Source organism: Notothenia coriiceps, unplaced genomic scaffold (genome assembly GCF_000735185.1).
Source record: "Notothenia coriiceps isolate Sejong01 unplaced genomic scaffold, NC01 NC01_scaffold00000493, whole genome shotgun sequence".
Lineage (NCBI taxonomy): Eukaryota > Metazoa > Chordata > Actinopteri > Perciformes > Nototheniidae > Notothenia > Notothenia coriiceps.
Window position 1 is genome coordinate 215,896 of NW_011333194.1, and position 18,187 is coordinate 234,082.

The 18,187-nt window shown below is 39.8% G+C and overlaps 1 protein-coding gene across 2 annotated transcripts in view; it reads right to left on the reverse strand.

The window, feature by feature from the left end:
• The window catches only part of gria3a (glutamate receptor, ionotropic, AMPA 3a), an 88,094-nt gene that overhangs the window by 33,416 nt on the left and 36,491 nt on the right, over positions 1–18,187 (reverse strand). For both annotated transcript variants that reach the window (XM_010781684.1, XM_010781691.1), the window contains exon 4: positions 9,496–9,683. In XM_010781684.1, coding sequence (XP_010779986.1) covers positions 9,496–9,683 — 188 coding nt within the window. The remainder of the gene's footprint in view (positions 1–9,495; positions 9,684–18,187) is intronic.

The following is an 18,187-nucleotide window of genomic DNA, read 5'->3' on the forward strand; positions in this document are numbered from 1 at the left end:
TAAGAGGTCCCTCTGCCATTCTTAAGAAGTTAACTTAATATGTATATATTTTTTTATTATACAAATTATATTTTTCATATAAAATAAAAAAGGTCAGGTTAAGTATAATTAGGTTCACTGTAGCTTAAAACAGCTGATCCTAATGATGTAGTAGTATTAAAATAAGCATGTTCAATATTTTTCTTTTACAGATGACATTTGCGTCTCTTCTAAGCCTGTGACATACTGCTGCGAGACATGCGTCATATGCTGTTTTGATGTTGACTTTCCATTAAAAGACAAGTATCTAAAGTGTTTACATTATAACAGTGGAACAGTAAACCTTGTTAATCGTGCCGTCTCTACCATGAAATTAAATGCCTGCCCTTCCCATGTTTATCATTCCCACAGTTTTCAACACTGTGGTCTTCTATTTGTACAGGCCATGTTTCTGTGTGAGAGAGAAATGTGCTTTGTTTGATAAGACCTTGACTAAAACGTTTTCAGACAAGTAGCTGCAATGTAATACAAAAAGCTACAAAGCATGTTAGTCACTTATATCACGGTAAAAGGTAGAAATACATTGTCCTTCCTCTTGGTTATGTACCTGCACCACATGGTATACCAGTATTCCAGTTTCAAAGCTCAAATTCTCTTCCAAAATATTTTGTCAGAGCTTGAGGTCTCTTTCTTCTCGTTTGCCAGAAACAACGATAGAGAGAAGAAGATATATTCGTGTGTGTGTGTGTGTGTGTGTGTGTGTGTGTGTGTGTGTGTGTGTGTGTGTGTATATGTGCTTGTGAGCCATTAACTGGTCTTTTTCCAGGTGGTCAGTCTGTATTCTAACCTTGATAGAGTGCCTGATAAAGAACAAACTACAAACAAAAACCTGCGTCTGTGGCTTCACTACAAAGTAAAACAGGTGTACACTTAAAAAGAAGGATGTATACATTGCTATGTGAACCCATTTTATGTCTTGGCTATTTTACCGAGCCCCATGATAAGCACAGATGATGACTGTCTCGCCATTAGATTGCTTTTTTTGCGGGTTATGTAACTTTCCCATTAAGTATAAGCAACAACAGATGTGCTTTGGATCAATATTCCTGCATGGCCAACCATCTCTTTTAGATATTTGTCTTTCAACAAGTTGCAATATAGGAAATGCTTGTTTTTGCTTAAATAAAATAAGAGGACTGTCATGAGTTTGACCCTGAAAACGACTATCATCACTCAAACACTGACATCGGTATAAACAGCACGAAAACTGTGCACGGGGCATGGAAAAATATCAGGTGTCTGAACATGATGTTTAAGCTGAACATGATGGATTGTTTCTTCACTGTAAAAGAAAATAATTGGAAAGAAGCACCTGGAACAATTTATAAGAAAAAGCCACACATCAACATACTGCTACCAAACCAAGACTTGCAGAGCTTTTCTCATAATTTAGGAGCGAAAAATGAATCTTTACACAAACAAAAAGCTTCTGAGACTCCTCATAAAAGCCCTTTAACATTGCATTAAAGTGTTCCTATTGGGAGCTTTTGTTCAGTCTGTGCGTGCTGAACCAGCCAGTTTAAATAGTTATTTCTGTTAAAGAGATAGAGGACCTGACAGCCCCTGACAGCGCTCAGGCTGACGGTAAAGTCTGTAAAAATTCAAACCAATAATCCAAAAGGCTGTGGACCTCAAGCAGATAAGAGATTGTTGTACTGACTACACTATTTATTCCTAAACGCACAGTTAACAAACATCCTATCAATAGATTATTAAGACACCAAATTGCCTCTAAAAAAAAATCCTTTCTAAAATATGAACATAAATCATATTTTGGCAGTGGTTACCAAAAGATGTCCAATAATAATTCTGCATCTCTACGAACAATTACACTGTATATGAATATAGGCATTATGTATTTAGTGTAACACTGTCCCCCAGAGGGCAAAGAGGGCTCAGTATTGAAAAGTGTAATTTCCTGGTACACAACCTGATAATCCAAGTCATATTTGTTTTGCTGGGGGAGACACAGCTTTTATTATATATCATTGCAATGTCTTATCTGTCACACCCCCAGGTTCATGTCACGGGTTTTAGTGTTGTCTGTCTAGGTTTGGGTGTTTGCTGTCATGTTTTTCCTCCTGGGTTATTGTCTGGTCCTTTTCCCTGTGTTTTTCATGTCTGTCGTTAGTTCCCTGATGTGTCTAATTCCTTGATTGTTTTCACCTGTCACTCCTCGTGTGTCTCCTGTGCCCATCAGTGTCAGCCCCACCCCTGATTGTTCCCACCTGTGCCTTGTTACCCTGAGTTTAAATTCCCCTGTCTCCCAGTGTTCAGTGTCAGTTCGTCTTGTCTATTGTCATGTCAGGTCTATGCTTTTGGAACTCTTTGGTTTTTGATTCCTCACTGCGTGAGCGCCTTCATTTTTTGTCCTCTGTTTTTTGTCATCTCGACTGGAGTTTTGGTGATTACCTTTTTGTTCATTTTTGCTAAATCATGGAAAAATAAAGTATCTCACAATACTTTACCTCTGCCTCCCTGTCTGCATTTGGTCCCTACATACTAAGTGCCTGGAATCGTAACACTAATGCAGTTGCACTCTTCAGTAATCCCTTTGTAAATAAACTAAATGGGAAAAATAATAATGTCCACCTTCTAAAACATAAACAAGCTACATTCAAAGTACAATTGTTCTGCCTTTGCAGAATAATACATGTTATGTAAATAATGATATCATATCAATTTCTGTAGGATTTACTCCATCCTTCTGTTGGCAGTGATGTTCTTGAAAAAGCATCTGGGCATTACAAATATTTGTAGGATCCTAATGCTCCAGTTTCATGGTCCTCTGGGAGAATCTCTCTATGTGAGTGTGTGAAAGCACCGGGAAGAGAATGAGGTCAGGCACTACAGCCACTGAGAGACGGGCACTTTGATTGTCCCACGACATCTCCTACTCTGTCAAAATCCATCTCTAACAAAAAGGCTTCTTCAAACTGCTTGGGGGAATAGAGACCTGCAGGCTGTAAGTGAGAGGAAGCCTGCAGCTCTGATTGTACTCACTGCCTCCTCCATCTTCAATGCTCATGGAAGGGAAAGGGTAGTGGTCTAAGTGCCATGCCCTGTCAACTTTGTTCTATGTTCTCATCGGGGAACCTTCCAAAGTGGATCTAATATGAAGAACGCTGAATCATATAAACATCTCCTAAATGTGTTCTTTGGTTAATATGTAATCCCTGTGCCTGTGACATTTCCTTATGAATGAGAAAAGGACAACCATATTTAACTGAAAGGTAACATGTGCAATGTTTGACCACTTGTAGCGCTGTGGAGCAATGTTTTAAAGAGTTGGTGCCTATTTTGCTTGACAAACACTCACATGGGAGACATGATACACATTCCTCGATGGTTTCATCATGCAGACTGCATGCTAGCAAAATATATGTAAAAATGCAGGTTTAAAAAGGTGAGCTATTTAACTTAGATTGGTTGTTGTAGCAAAACTGTGGTGTTTTAATGGAGTGCTACAGAACAATGCCATTAATATGTTCATCTATAACTGACCTTGCTCTGTTACAATTTCCCTTCTTTTTTAAATGTCAGTTTATGTATTACAACTCTTTTTTGAGTCCTACCTCAGGGATGCTCTGAGAAAACATTCTCTTGCACTATTTTATCTGTTTTATTTGTTATGTCCTATATTCATGTTGCACTGTTGGAGAAGCCTGTGACTCAACATGTTCGTTGGCATTTCTACAGCTACTGTGCTAATGACAATAAAGCCTTGAATATTGAATCCAAAAAGGACAAAATGAATCATAAAAAAGTATTTAGCTAAGCAAACTGGCTGATGCTATTTAAAGGTCCCATGTCATGCTTTTCTGGTTATTACCCGTCCCCTTGTGTGTTATGTGGCTTTTTATGCATGTAAACGGTCTGCAAAGTCACAAACCCTCAAAGTACACCCTGTAGCGAGTAAAACTCGAACACAGAAAATACCTGTCTCTGCTGCCCCAGAAAGCCTCGTTGGAGATTTTTCTTTTACCATTTTTTTCTTCCTGGGTAGAGTGACGTAACCATACCCAGCTGCAAATTGACCAATCCTCACACACACACACACACACACACACACACTCACTCAGCCTTATCTTTTCTCAGGCTGTGAGTGTGTGGCGAACTGTGTGGCGAACAGCCTGGCTGTGTATGTGTGAGCTCAGACTGAGTTCCGCGGCGTCTCGCAGACCCCACGCAGCAACCAGGAAACGACACCAGTAATCCAGCTCACACTGTCCGCTCCTCGAGCCTCACAGGGCGGAGCAGCGAGCCCTGTAACGTCCCGCCAACCCGGCACCCAGACCCTACGCAGCATTCTCACCTGTTTGTCATTACTGGTGTCATTTTCTGGTTGCTGACGCCATTGTAACACATAATCACTGATGTTCCGCTGTAATGGTGGTGGGCTCATCAGAACAGAGTGGGCGAGCTGACACATCAGAACACAGTGGGCTCATAGGGAGGGGGGGGGCAGGAGCTCCAACAAGCCGTGTAGGACAGAGAGTGAATACACATACTATACAGAGATGCTGTATGAGAAACCAATGTGAGTTTGGAACATTGAACAATGTAAATCTATTCTAGTAGACCTCAACAATGGAATTATGATCAGTAGAAATGGCCATGTCATGGACCTTTAACATACATACTTTAGTTTAGAGTCTCTCTTTTCCCCAAAAAACTTTAAACATTTCCTAACTTTAGACCCCAAATCCAAAATTGTTGTCCAATCTTCAAATCATGACCAAACTCTGCACAAAACCCAGCAAACGCTCTTCCAACCCTCTTCAGCGTAATGCAATTAGATTAATCAAATAAAGCCAGCCTAGAGATTTATACATCTATACATTAGTATTCCCCTCTCTGAGGATGTAATCAGGCACATGGGGCCCTCTCTGACTGCTGTGCAGGAGACAGGAGGGGGGACAGCAGAGAGCAGTTTTCTCAGGTCCCAATTATCTTTATTTGTCCATCGACAGGGCTCCTCCTGCCCGTCTGTCTGCGCAAGCGACTCTGTGATGTGCCGTTTGAAGCAGGCCTGAGCCTTGCAGAGCTAAAGCACCATCAGCCTAAATATTCCTGAGGGAGCGGACTCTAATTAAGCAGACTGGAGCCACAGTCCTGTGCGGAGCTGGCGGTCTGCCCAGGCGCCTTCCACAGGATTTGACTCTCTTCCCACTGATGGAGGCTTATCTTTGTTACAGTGATTTGTCATCTGCCATCTTCAGAAGTGGAGCGGGCATCCTAAGGTTGATGACTGAGCCTTTTCAACAGTCAAATCATTATTGTTATTATGCTACTCCAAACAGGGAATGATGCGAGGAGGGGTTGAACTGTCAAAGAAGTTCATTAAGGAAAAAATAAGGACATGGCTTTGTATGACTCATTTCTCCAAAGTCATTGTTTTTATCAGCCCTTACCCTAAAGATGACACTTTGGATGGCTCCTGTCTGTCTTTTTGCTAATTATATTACAGAATATGAATTCAATTTCAGACAGATTTTGAAGGAACATGTGGTATGCTCAATTCAGTTATTTTCATTTAAATTGTTAAATAGCATTAAAACATCTCCTTTATTCGGTATTCAATTAATTTATTTCAATATGAGCGTTTAATTTATAAAAATGTTGGTGCAGCATGATGGTTCTTCCTCTTTCTGTTGCCATCAGCTACACACTTTGAATACAATCTTCTAATTGAATGCCAACCTCTAAAAAATGATGTATGAAGTTGTAAATGCCCTTGCTTTCCTTGTTACATTTGTGCACTTGCCAAATCTCCTGCTTACTTGTGTTTGATGTTGTTTTTCATTTTGTGTTGCTTTCAACTCAGGCTCCTCTAGGGTCTCCTTTGGATGCTGGGTTACAAAGAAGACTCCACAAAAGTGTCCTCTTTTACGCTCAATGTTTTGTTTCTTCAATAGCCATGTTTTCTTGTTTGTAATGGAAGTAAAAGACAGGAAATGAAGATCTAAGTACAGATAGTTGTCTTGTTGTTGTGGTTTAATTGCAGAAAAATGTAGTTCATTCTGCTCTTACACATTATTATTTGAATGTGAAACAAGGAACAAAGATAGGGAAGTGAGGACACTACAAAGGAAAGTTAAATGTGTGTTAATTATTTTAGTGTAGCCTCAGGTCAACTTATTAGAGAGACTCAGATGTTCTTGGTCTTTAGTTTGTTTTTGGTTTCAACTGCAGTGACATGTTTTGTTTTACATGGATTACTTTGCAATGGTTAAATGTATCCCTGTTTACATTTAATGTTTCCCGCCAAATCATTAAAGCCTTACAAAATACTGAATGCATTTCCCATCTCTAAGCAAAATCACTGTTGAGCATCGTTTGCATATTTTCTTATTCTTCTCTTTTTGAACTAATGATATCAATTTACCTCAGCTGTACTTTGGGTTTGTAGGAAATTTGCAAATGTATAAACTAAACATGGAAAATTAGAATTATGACTTGATAACCTTAGAATGTAAGCATTGTCATTGTGATCATGCTACTTTTGGCTTTAATTTAATGACCTGATATAATAATAATAGTAGTTGTAGTAGTTACATCCTACTATCCTTGCTGTAGATGTAGGATGTAACGAGAAAAATATAAAACAATTAAAATGTATGAAACAGAAATCATTTGTTATGTCATGGCCTTTCAATCAATGCCTACGCAACACCGTGTACAACGCTACAATTCACATACAGGATTAAATAACATCCACCCAGATGTAATCTCATCCCTAACACAGCATCCTGTTTTACTATCCTACCCTCTGGGTGTGGAATTCCAGCGCACCTCTGGGTGTTCAGCACTCCTCCTGTTTCCCTCCACAGCACTAGACAGGCGGACTCACACTACATGGCTCAATTCCCACAAGCTCTCTCTTTTCCTCTCCCTGACTCTTCCTCTGTCGCTCCACTGTGAGGAGGAGACTGGAGGTGACTGGACCTCTGGCACAGTTATAAATCCACTGCACTTCTATTATTGATGAGAAGCCTTAAAGGTGTTTATCGCCCCGTCTTTCCTTTAGTGAAGGGATGAGCAGACTGATGCTTTGAAAGGCGGTGAGAGAGCCAGCAGGGGAGGAAGAAACCAAAACCTGCTAATACAGGACAAATTCGAGGAAAATTATTGATGGGTGTCTGTTTATAAATTAATTGACTGGGTAAAACAAAAGCCTGAATGCTGAATTTAATAACTACAGTGTTGCAGTATGATGTCAAATCTTTAACACTGGTTATGAAATGAATCCGGTCCACAATGGTTGCTTGCTGATGCCTGATCTCTTTGTTGTGTTTGCTCACTCCTGCATTTGTGAGAGATCTTCCCTCGGGCTACCAGGGTAGGCTATTTATAGTAGGCTCATTGTTGTTGCTGTTATGGGACAGTGTGTCCTACATACACTGGGAGCTGATATTACATTAAAGCAAGTGTTGATGTCACAGATTGTATAAGGAGTCATTCTCAAGAGATATCTTGCCTCGCCGCTCTCCAGCATCGTGAAAGACCTTCGTACGACAGACGCTGCCTGCGAGGCCACCACTCGCATTTATCCGCCACAGTAAAGAGATTACAATCGGATCCGCCTGACGTGACACAGAGCTATCGCCATTATCTGATTCGATAACTTGAATCTAATATGCAGGCGATTTGAGAACATTTGAAGAAATCCTTCAAATTAACGTGAAGGGCAGGGTGGAGGAAACTTCCCTTTATTAATGAAAATGTCCTGTGCTGTCACAAAAAATATTCCCCCAGCGTCACAGGACATGAAGACAGATGTGCACTGAAGGTCAGAGTTAAACTCATAAGGCCGGCAATAATGAAGATCATTATGTAGAGGGCAGACACCTTTACACACAAATATCTCAGCAGAGAACAGAAGGTTAAAATGTGCGCGGGATTAATGGTTTAAATGAGCACACACACATCCAAAACAAACTATACTTGTGGGTTTAACGGGTTTAATAACTCATTACTCTGCTGAGCATTTGTGTAAATATCCCTGTTATGCCCCGTTACAAGTGAAACTACAGTGGCAAAAGCAATTAGCAAAAAATGATAGATATCTGCATGTAATTGTATTATTGCACTTGGTAAGACAATTTCAAAAATAATGTAACAGTGTATAAAACCTAATCCAAAGCGCAATATAACAACATATTCTGCTTTAGTTTTTCCTTGTAAAAGAGGACATTATTATTTGTATACAGTAGGTTTAAGACGTCACCTGTTAGGAGGTTGATTTAAGCCACATTTGTTCTAAGAAGAACAGTCTTACATTAAACTAGTGTACTGTATATTGCCTTTTAAAGGGGTGTGTTATACAGGTTTTTGTGCATGTAAATGGTTTGCAAAGGCTAAAATCCCAAAGTTCCCTCCAGAAGAGTTTCTCTCCCTTTCACTATGGTGCAGTACTAAAATGGTTAAATGGTTTCAAGTCATATATAATTGTCTAGTCTATAGAAGTCCAGCTCCCTCATAATTACAGTGAATAGTTATGTCAAAATCAAGTACATTTGCAAGCCTCTAACCATTGGGTTTGCCTTGAAATATGAGATAATATAAACATATAATATTGTGTCATCAAATATGGATACACATAAATGTAAATTCACAATTCCAAGTGTCATTTATAACTAACTATCCCCCCCTCACGCGAATAAACAACCACATTCCTAGATTGAGATATTATCAACAATCATCCATCTAATTAAAACACCATCCATTTCCCCGAAGCAAAAGTAAAACAGATGAGAAACTCAATCATCTATTTAACTGCACACACCATGAGATACACTCTGAAAACATTCGCAGGCTGAGATGTGACCAAATGTGCAACATAGCTTCTAATCCGGCAAATGTGCACTAATGATCTTCTGAGAAAGTAAGCAAAATCCCAGTTAACCTTTATTTAATACGTTTTCGACAATGAAGTACTCTCTGCGGTGCGGCCACAGTGAGCAGCACACATTGGCAAACACTGAATCTGAATCTAGACTCATGTGGGAAAAATGTAGCTGACGATCACCTAGGAAACAAGGATGAGGAGGCTGTCTAATTCTTCCATGTGAATTAAGCCCATGGTGACCTCAAACAACGTGCACGCAAAAACAAAAAAAAATAACAGAACTGAATTGAGTGTGCCCGTCTCGCTTGTTTTAATGTTGTCTTCTAAATGAGAACCTCAAGACCTGAGGCAATCAAGATGCACTCTGTGTGTTTAAGGTAATACAAATAAATAAATGAAAAGTGCGGAGCGAACAGAGGCAGGTGAGTGCTTCAGTTTAGAGACAAAAAGGTGAGAAAAACACAGTGTTTACTCCTTTTAAAATAATACTGGAACACGCAGTCCCCTGACACTCAAAGGGCTTTCAAGGACAGATATTTGGTTTCCTGTGTGTTCTTTTTCACAAACTAAGCAGGAGGAACTAGTCATGTGTGTTGGCTTCATACCTGCTCCAGTATGGAGTTGATCCTCCCCACCTCACAGTCAATGAGAAAGCGTTTCTCCTGCCGGCGGTCCATCTCCTCGATGATTCGTCTGTACTCAATGGGATCCACAACGTTCCCCACCGAGCGGGCTGTCACCTGCCAGTTATTGGCAACAGCTGACTCCATGATGGCCTGGAGGATTGCAAAACCTGGAGGAGCAGAGGGAGAAGAGCTCCATCACACAACTGTCTTCAGCCGGAGAACAGCAGAAGGTAAATGCTGTGCTGAGACTTCAAATGGCTGCGAGGGTATTCTGGCTTTCAACATGCTTAATGTCTAACAGCTTTTTATTACAGCTATTAACAAAGTCATGATGCAGCAATTACATATTTATCTGCACAATGAAAGAAAATGAATGTTTACAGCAGGTAAACAAGGTATTGAAGCAAGTGGTTGCAGAATAATAAGGTCTGATCCCTATCCATGTGGGTGTTATTTAAAGAGACTCTAGACAATAGAATATAGATGGATGGGGGAATGAGTCTGAACAATATGCTCAGATTCTCTTGTTTTGTGAATGTACGTTAATTAAACATCTCTGTCTGAAACAAGCAGATTAGAAATAAGAAAGCAGACAAGACAGACGAAGCAGATTCAGGAAAAAATACGGAGAAGTCCACAGAGAGGTGGATGTACCCACAAAAGATTCAGTTAAAACTGTGGCAGACATAAAGAAAGACGGAGAGGTTACAGAGCGTAATTAACTAATTATCATAACTGGGAAACGGCTGTGTCCCATGTTGCCTGAGTAGCGTGTCACAGAAGGTCACCGCACTTATCTCTCTTTCCTGCGTCACTCAGCAATTCAAAACTGGCTAATTTAAGGCTAACACAAGTAGGGAGCAAAGACACAACAGTAAGACATGTAGCACAGGCTCCTGCAGATGAAGTGAAACGGAGTGCAAGCAGTTTGAGGAGCACAATTGCCAATACGGCGCTCACTGTGCCGTGGGATGAATCAGAAAATGAAAGGAAGAAACTGAGCTGACGGTAACCTGGCGGGGCAGCGACACTGAAAAGCCACAAAATGCCTGCAGGAATTTGGATGGTTCCACTGATAGCTCACTAAAGGGGTTACAGATACACGGTCAGCAGTCATGATGGGCCACAAAGGCACTTTCTAAATAAGCAGAAATGAGGCATCAGTGACTCAAGCTGAATGTAAGAGAGACCAACAAGCTTTCATCTAATATAAGGCTTTTTACATTCTCTATTATTTCCCTTCAAAAGCAGCATACTGGGGTCATTTTTAAACACCTTCAATCATACAGTTTGTTAATTTGATTTGTTAACCTGATGTCACAGTAAACTCAGATGTGATATTATCAGCTTCTTTTCAGACATTTCATAAATGTGGATGTGTGGTTGGTGCTGTTGTTGAAAGGAAGGTGAGCTGTCTTATTACTGGGATTTTTCCAGTGAACCACAACCTCCTGCTGAGCTTTCATGAAGCCGATTCAACAAGAGATCTGTTATGTGAGGACAAACACACACACTGTCACATGTCCTGTTATCCACGTGCCTCTGTACTGAAACAGGTAATAACATCCAACCTTGGGTTGTGGAAAATGTCCTATAATTCTGTCTTGTTACAGTACTTCTCCAAAAGGTTAAAAAACATGTGGCCTTTCAGATTTTACAGTGAAAGCACTTTTAACTACTGCTGTTATCCATTTTAATTCATTATTATAACACAAATAAACACAAGCTTCAGTTAGTCTACAGTTATATTTGTACCATATTAATGCTCCTGACAGACTTAAGGGAAAAACTAAAATGTGTTGAATAAATTCTGTGTTTTCATACAATACCAAGTCATGAATTAACATTATATTTATTATTTTGAGTAAAAGCTAAGGCCATTATAAAAAGTGTCGGCTGATCTACACACAATAGGTCAAACCAGCTTTGTTTAGGTTATTTTAAGTTCAGGTTGATTGTTATTTGAATTAAGGACAATTGATTATATAAATAATTTGCATTTGAATTTGCCCTACAGTATCCCGCACGGTAGAGATGTATCTTCTTTAAATATCGTGAAGATTAAAAGGTTTGTTTTCTAAGAACTATAGCTCTGTAAGTAAAGGTTGAACGATGGCATCAATTCAAATCCATCAAACTTAAAGTGAATGCACATCCATTCAAATCCAGCTCATTGTCTGTTAAAGCTGCGAGAGAAAACGTATAAACTGAGATGTAAAGCAGTCATTAAAAAACACATCATGTAGGAACACAAACAGCTGTTAAAAAGGTAACAACTTATCAAGCAGAACAATTATTAACAACACAAAAACAGCAGAATAAATAACAGCTCCCAAGACAGATAATGACAACCTACATCAGGCATTTGCATATTTCCATTATCTGAAGTACAGTGAACACAATATGTTGAGTGGCAGTGACAAAGCATGGTTTATGGGAGCTTATTACTTGGGTCATAACTAAGGGACAAAAAATAAAATGTTTTAGCACAGCCAACACACTGACTGGACTAAATGAGCCGAGCAAAGAGACGTCACATGCTGCGTTACCCTTTACTCTCAGAGCGGGGATAAAACTGCTGATTACCTTAAATAGGGGATATTAATACTGCTGCTGAGTAAGCCGATGTAAAATGTGTTTATGTAAATACAAGTCAGATACAGAGCCTCTCTACGCAAAGCTTTCATTACACGGGCTGAATGGAAGCTGTTTTAGTGCTCTGAGTCCCAGTGCAGTGCTGCCAGCCTCCCTGCAGCACAGACCAGACTGCTCTTAACTATCATGGCTGCTGAAGCTGTTATATCACCTCCTGCATGTTCGCTTTATTAGGTTATGCACAGAAGTCAGTGCCCATTAATACTTTAGGCAGCGTTTGGGAGGGTTACACAGGAATGCATGCATTATGTGTGATGGTACGGGTATAATAAACCCCCAGTGAGGCTGAAACATGCCCTTTTAATATTAAAGTTCCTAATTTCCTGAATTATTGAATTGTTATTGCTATTAGACCTGAATTCTAAAGTTACTCTCCACCCAAGACTGCTGCAGTATTTTTTGCTTCACTTGGATGTTTGACCTTCACTGTGCAAAATGATGTATGTGCAGAGTTTCAAACTAGAAGGCTGTTTAGACATTCATCGGCTGAAGGAGGGAAGTTTCTCTGCTGACCTTGAATCTAAGAATTGTACATACGAGCATGACTTTGTGACACCGCATCGAGTTTAGATGCCGATCACGACCCCACTTACACAAGTTTAATTTGAAGACATGGAACCACCAGTGCAAAAACACTGACTTTTTTCAGTAAAGTAAGGGAGATTTTGTGTCCAGCCATTACACTTTGAAATGAATAAGATTTGCATATTTATAGATAGAGGGCAAAGAAGTATGTGTAATATAATTGTATTTTGTGAAAAATAACCCTCACATTATAATTCGAAGCACAATGTCTTAAATATGTCTGGCAAGGATCTAAAGAGTTTCTAGAAAAGTTTTAAATGATGGCAGAAACCAAATTATGGACACTGTGTGTCTTACACTGTGTATCCCATTAGCAGCCGGTTAAGCCTCAGATTACTAACAGCTTCCTGTAGAGCCACATAAGGTTTTATGCAACTGTTTCTGATATGCAGTCCTAATCCCCAGCACCTATAAACAGACGTTGATGTGTAAAATTGCTAGAGATCTCCTTAAAGAGGGATCAATTGTAAAAAGTGGACCAATGATCCATTTAATATTAAGTCTGTTTTGGTTTCACAGTTAAAGCCCTGCCTCTGTGTATCGAGAGGATGGTCCATGAATGTACTTGCAGAAGTTTTTTCTTTACTAGTTAGAAATGTAGTGGTTGAAAATGTTATTAGATGAATCAAAAAGGGTGGTATATTCATGAATGTACGTCAAACGATAATTAAGCAACATGCAACAGAACACGGCAGATACGTTTCCTGAAACTAGTCAGTCAAATCCCAATAATGTTAACCTGTTGTTTAGGGTTCATCTTGACAAGCTCCCTCCTTGGCCATAATCCTGTATTCACTTTCTGCTATTGGGTTGGAATATCTTCTCACAATTAAACCGCACTGGGGCTTGCCAAGAAACATCGTTTTTGTCCAAATAGTAGTGCGGTTACTGCGTTTAACTGCCCAAATATATTTCACCACAGAGTTCAGAGTTTTAAATAAAAGGACTTCATGTTTATTTTGTGAAAGTTCCCATATACATGTGTTGAGCATCTATGTGCTGTGCAAATGACCCATAGTAAAACAAAGACACTCACCATGCCAAGCAGTGCTGACCTGTACTTCTAACATTCTGCATTATTTATTCATTTCTTTCTTCAATCGTCCATTCACAACAAAACAAAAAACGTCTTTTCTTAGACATCCACTGGTGACCGGCCCTGATGGACATGTGAGCTGTGAGCTCCTAAGTATTCAGAGCAGCGACTCGGCTGACATGTTTGCCCTCCATTCCCCTGCTGGTGACCTTCACAGTGAAGTGCTCCGCAGACAGCACTCAGATCAGGTATGGCCTTTAAAGACAAGTGGCTCTCGCTGGGTGCCACGGCATTAGCCACTCAGGAGTCTAAGATGTGTGTTGGCATGTCTGATACTGAGGGAAGTTAAGGAGTTCAAAACGTGTGTTAGTGAGACTGCATTGTTTAAGTGCACAATGAAGAGTCTGATCGTGGATAAGAAGTTGCCGGGCCGACAGCAGACCGGTTCAGTCATCATCCAGACTTTATCAGGCAGAAACATGTTTCTTTTTATCAGCTCGAAATGATCAAAACAAGAATCAAGCACAGTGTATCTCTGAGGGAAAGTGAAAAAGCAGAAGCGAGTGTCAGCTCGCCTCCCAGTACCCTGAGATATAGTGCTGAACAGCATGAGCTGGGATATGCATGGCATTTTAAAACATGTTAGAAGCTGCTTCAGAAAAAAGGATTTTGAGGGATTTAGAAACGTTCCTCCTGAGAGTTTTATTTTCACTCCTTTTCTGTCAGTAAACTAAGCTGGATATGTTGGATTTTCACGTTTGTATGAGCTTGGAAGTGTTAAGCTATTCAGTTTGCTTACAATGTAAGACATGTAGACATATAAGCTTGAAGTCCAAAGTGAAGTGAAGGAATTTTCTGAAAGTGACATTTATTTGACTTCAATAAGCACAAATGGGAAATCTGAATGTCAAAGGACGTGGAAGGTGACATGTTGAATATTAACAATGGAGTGGTTTGTCATTCTTTTTATCCAAGAATCTTGGTTGACTTTGTAAACAGATGGCACGTTTTACAACAGCCAGCAGGCAGGACGACCATCAAGGGTATTTTACAGAGTCAATTATTCTGCACTGTCCTGAAAATAATACATATTCAAAATCGGGAGCATATTGTCAAAGGGCTATATATAGCAGGGGGGAAATGATTTCATTTCTCATACAAGTAAAATGTTTTACAAAGACAGCCTTGATGTCAGGCAGAACATGAATCACTCAAGTGCTGTGTAGCGCCGGAATGGAAGTACATTTGTCAAGGGTCCAAAACAACAACTTCAAATGAATGCTAATGTTGCAGTGGGTCTAATGGATGTGCAGATAGGCAACTGTTTGCTCGCGAGACACATTTATGTCTACAAGAGTATCTGTCAGGTTGCTTAGAAGTTATTCTGTCATCAATAGCCGTCAATTGATGCTTCCCTACAGCTGCTGTAATCAGTATAAGGGGTCGCACGAGTACTTTTCATGTGAAAGAGGTCACTAATCTGACTCAGCTCTATAGATATTTTAGTGTATTTCAGCTCATTGTTTTGGTTTTCCAAAACCCTCTATGGCTCACTCTTTCAGCTTTTAGCCAGCAGGCAGCTCTTTAAGCTAAAAGAAGAATAAAGCTCTTAAAACCAACTATAAACTACCTTTGTAGCGTCACATGGCATAAATATAAAGTTAGCAACCAGCTAGCAAACATGACAGAGTATGCGGCTGCTAACGAGCCAGATATATTTTCCTAAAGGTTTTGTAACAACCACAAAGAGTTACAAAATAATTAATATCAGCTATCAGCAGGTGACCCCATGACTGTAATAGTCATATTAATACATTATTATAATAAATGCTAATGTAACTGCGAAATGTGTAAAAAGGCAACTGTTCGCAAGCAAGGTTATCAGATCAATTAAAAAGTATAGATATAGATAACAAATATTGCAAGTAAAAAAGAAGTCAGGCTGTATTAAGAGTAAAGAACTAATTCAAAAACAAGGACACGTTTACATAATTGGACTTTTTTTAATCTAATCTAATGTTTTGATAGTTAACAAAGTTAGTTGGTAGCACAGTAAGTAGCAGAGAGAAACACACACACTTGCACAGGCACACACCATATATATACACACACACACACACACACACACACACACACACACACACACACACACACACACACACACACACTTACAAACAAACCTGTAGGCAAAGAACAAAAGAGAAAGAAAAAGCTTTGAGTTATTGCAACATCTATTTTCTCTGCAGTTCATTCTGCACCAGCACTCAACTGGACAGATTGTTCTTTCATCAGCCCACAACTGAAATCAGTTTTAACTGGCTGCTACTCACGGAGAAAAAGAGACGACAATTGTTCTGCTGAAGAGATAAGAGCTGACATGAAACAGACCTGCGACATGTTTAATATCATGCAAATGAACGTGACATTTGCGGTATGACAGTCAAGCAGAGGGGCAAACTGTAGCTGTAATGTACTGGCCAAAAATTATTTCCAGAAATCCGGCACAGAGCAACACAAATATATGCTGTCTCCAAAAGGTTTTCCTTTGTTAAGCCACCAGACCATACTACGGCACTGAGATTATGTTCCACACCGCATTTATGACCACGTCTACTAACACAAAACACACTTTACTTTGAAGTTTTTCCAAAAAATGCACCAAAAGCAGAGTTGTGCTGAATATATGAGCTTAGTAGCTTACACAGCTACACTGCCCAGGAGATAAGTGTGTTCTCCTCTGATAGGGTGTTCTCTGCAGCTCAGACGATTGCTCTCATAGCGGTACCGCTAACAGGTTGAGCTTTGAAAGTAATAAAATTGTAGGTAACTCAAACCCATGAATATCATCTTGGAAAAAATAATCTTTAAAATGGCATATTGATAGGGCTGGGCGATATGGAGAAAATAAAACATGACAACATTTGTCATCAAATACTTCATATTTTAATATTTTGTGGATATTTAGTTTGAATATTGGTTCCGTCAAAAATAATTGTACAGATTTTTGCCAACTAATCATTAGTAATGTGGAGATATGGCTAAGTCAGTCATAGCTAATAATAGAACTGCTAAAAGAGTTCAGAAAATGACACCCATTTATAAACCATGAAAAAACACATGCAATGTTACAATATCCGAATGTTACACTATGTCAATACACTATCAACATATTTCCCAGCACTACATATTACTTTTTCTTCACTTGACTGAAAATGTACTACAGTTTACTTTTTAAATCCTGAAGGACAAATATTTGATCGAATATAGAATAAAACAAGATTGATTTCCTCTGTAGGAGATAGAGTTAGGAGAAAGAGACGGAGGCTGTGCCGGCTGTGTGTCCTGTCCTGGGCAGCGTCTCACATGGCGTGGGGAGAGTCTCCACTGTGACTCAGGCGTGCTTCCCCCCTCCCTGCAGAAGGTGACCTCTTTAAAAATTCTCTTACAGCCGTTTCAACCTGCTCCGTCGTCATGGGACGCCTAAAGCTCAGCGCGACTCCAAAGGGGGGCTCAGACAAAGAACTTACTTCCGAAAAATCTATAAAAATATCTCATATCTTATATAAAGCTGCACAAAGAGGACTGCTTCAGTTGGCAATGCTAACTGAGCCGGCGATATAAAAAGGATTAAAGCTGCCAAATGACAGTAAAAGGCCACATTTGAGTACAATTAGCCTAACTACGCCTACTCCCAGCGCAGACCAATGCAGATAACAGCTCCCTCTTCCAAATGAGCTGCACAGAGCCCAGCACCACCACACCACTCACCCCTGCTGCCAAACCCCGATCAGAGATAATCAAACAGATCATTTCTTATCTAGTGACAGCTGCACCGAATGTTGAGCCTTCCTCATTGTGTTTCCTATCATCTTTTGGTTTGTTTTTCACACATTTCATTAGGTCATTTGTATACTTTTGTCGCAAGATGATTAATATTGTGAAATACAAGCATAAAGCCAGACTAAACACACATATTTATATTTGAAACACATACGAAGAAATGCCTGCTTGAGCCCATCAGTTAAAGCTGCACTAACAGCCTGTTGTTTTTTAGCTCCCCTCTATAAAAATAAATAAAACAGATTCCAGTCTCAAGATAAAATGGTGCTTTCTCCTGGGCAGAAGAGAGAAAGCGCATCACATCAATCTGTTTCATAATGCAAAAACACTGCGGTTGTAATGGCCTTGTGTTGTTCTGAAAGCAAGTGTCCTGAAATAGATGAGAGATGTTTGAGCAACACTGCAACACTGAGAGAAGAGCCGGAGTATAAACACAGCAGTGCCTATAAAGCAGAGGGTCGCTCTATTAGTCACCTGGTTTCTTTTACGGCCAAGTGCTGAGGTTACAGCAGATTAGATATGACAAGCTGGATCCAACAGCAGAGGGTGGGGGGG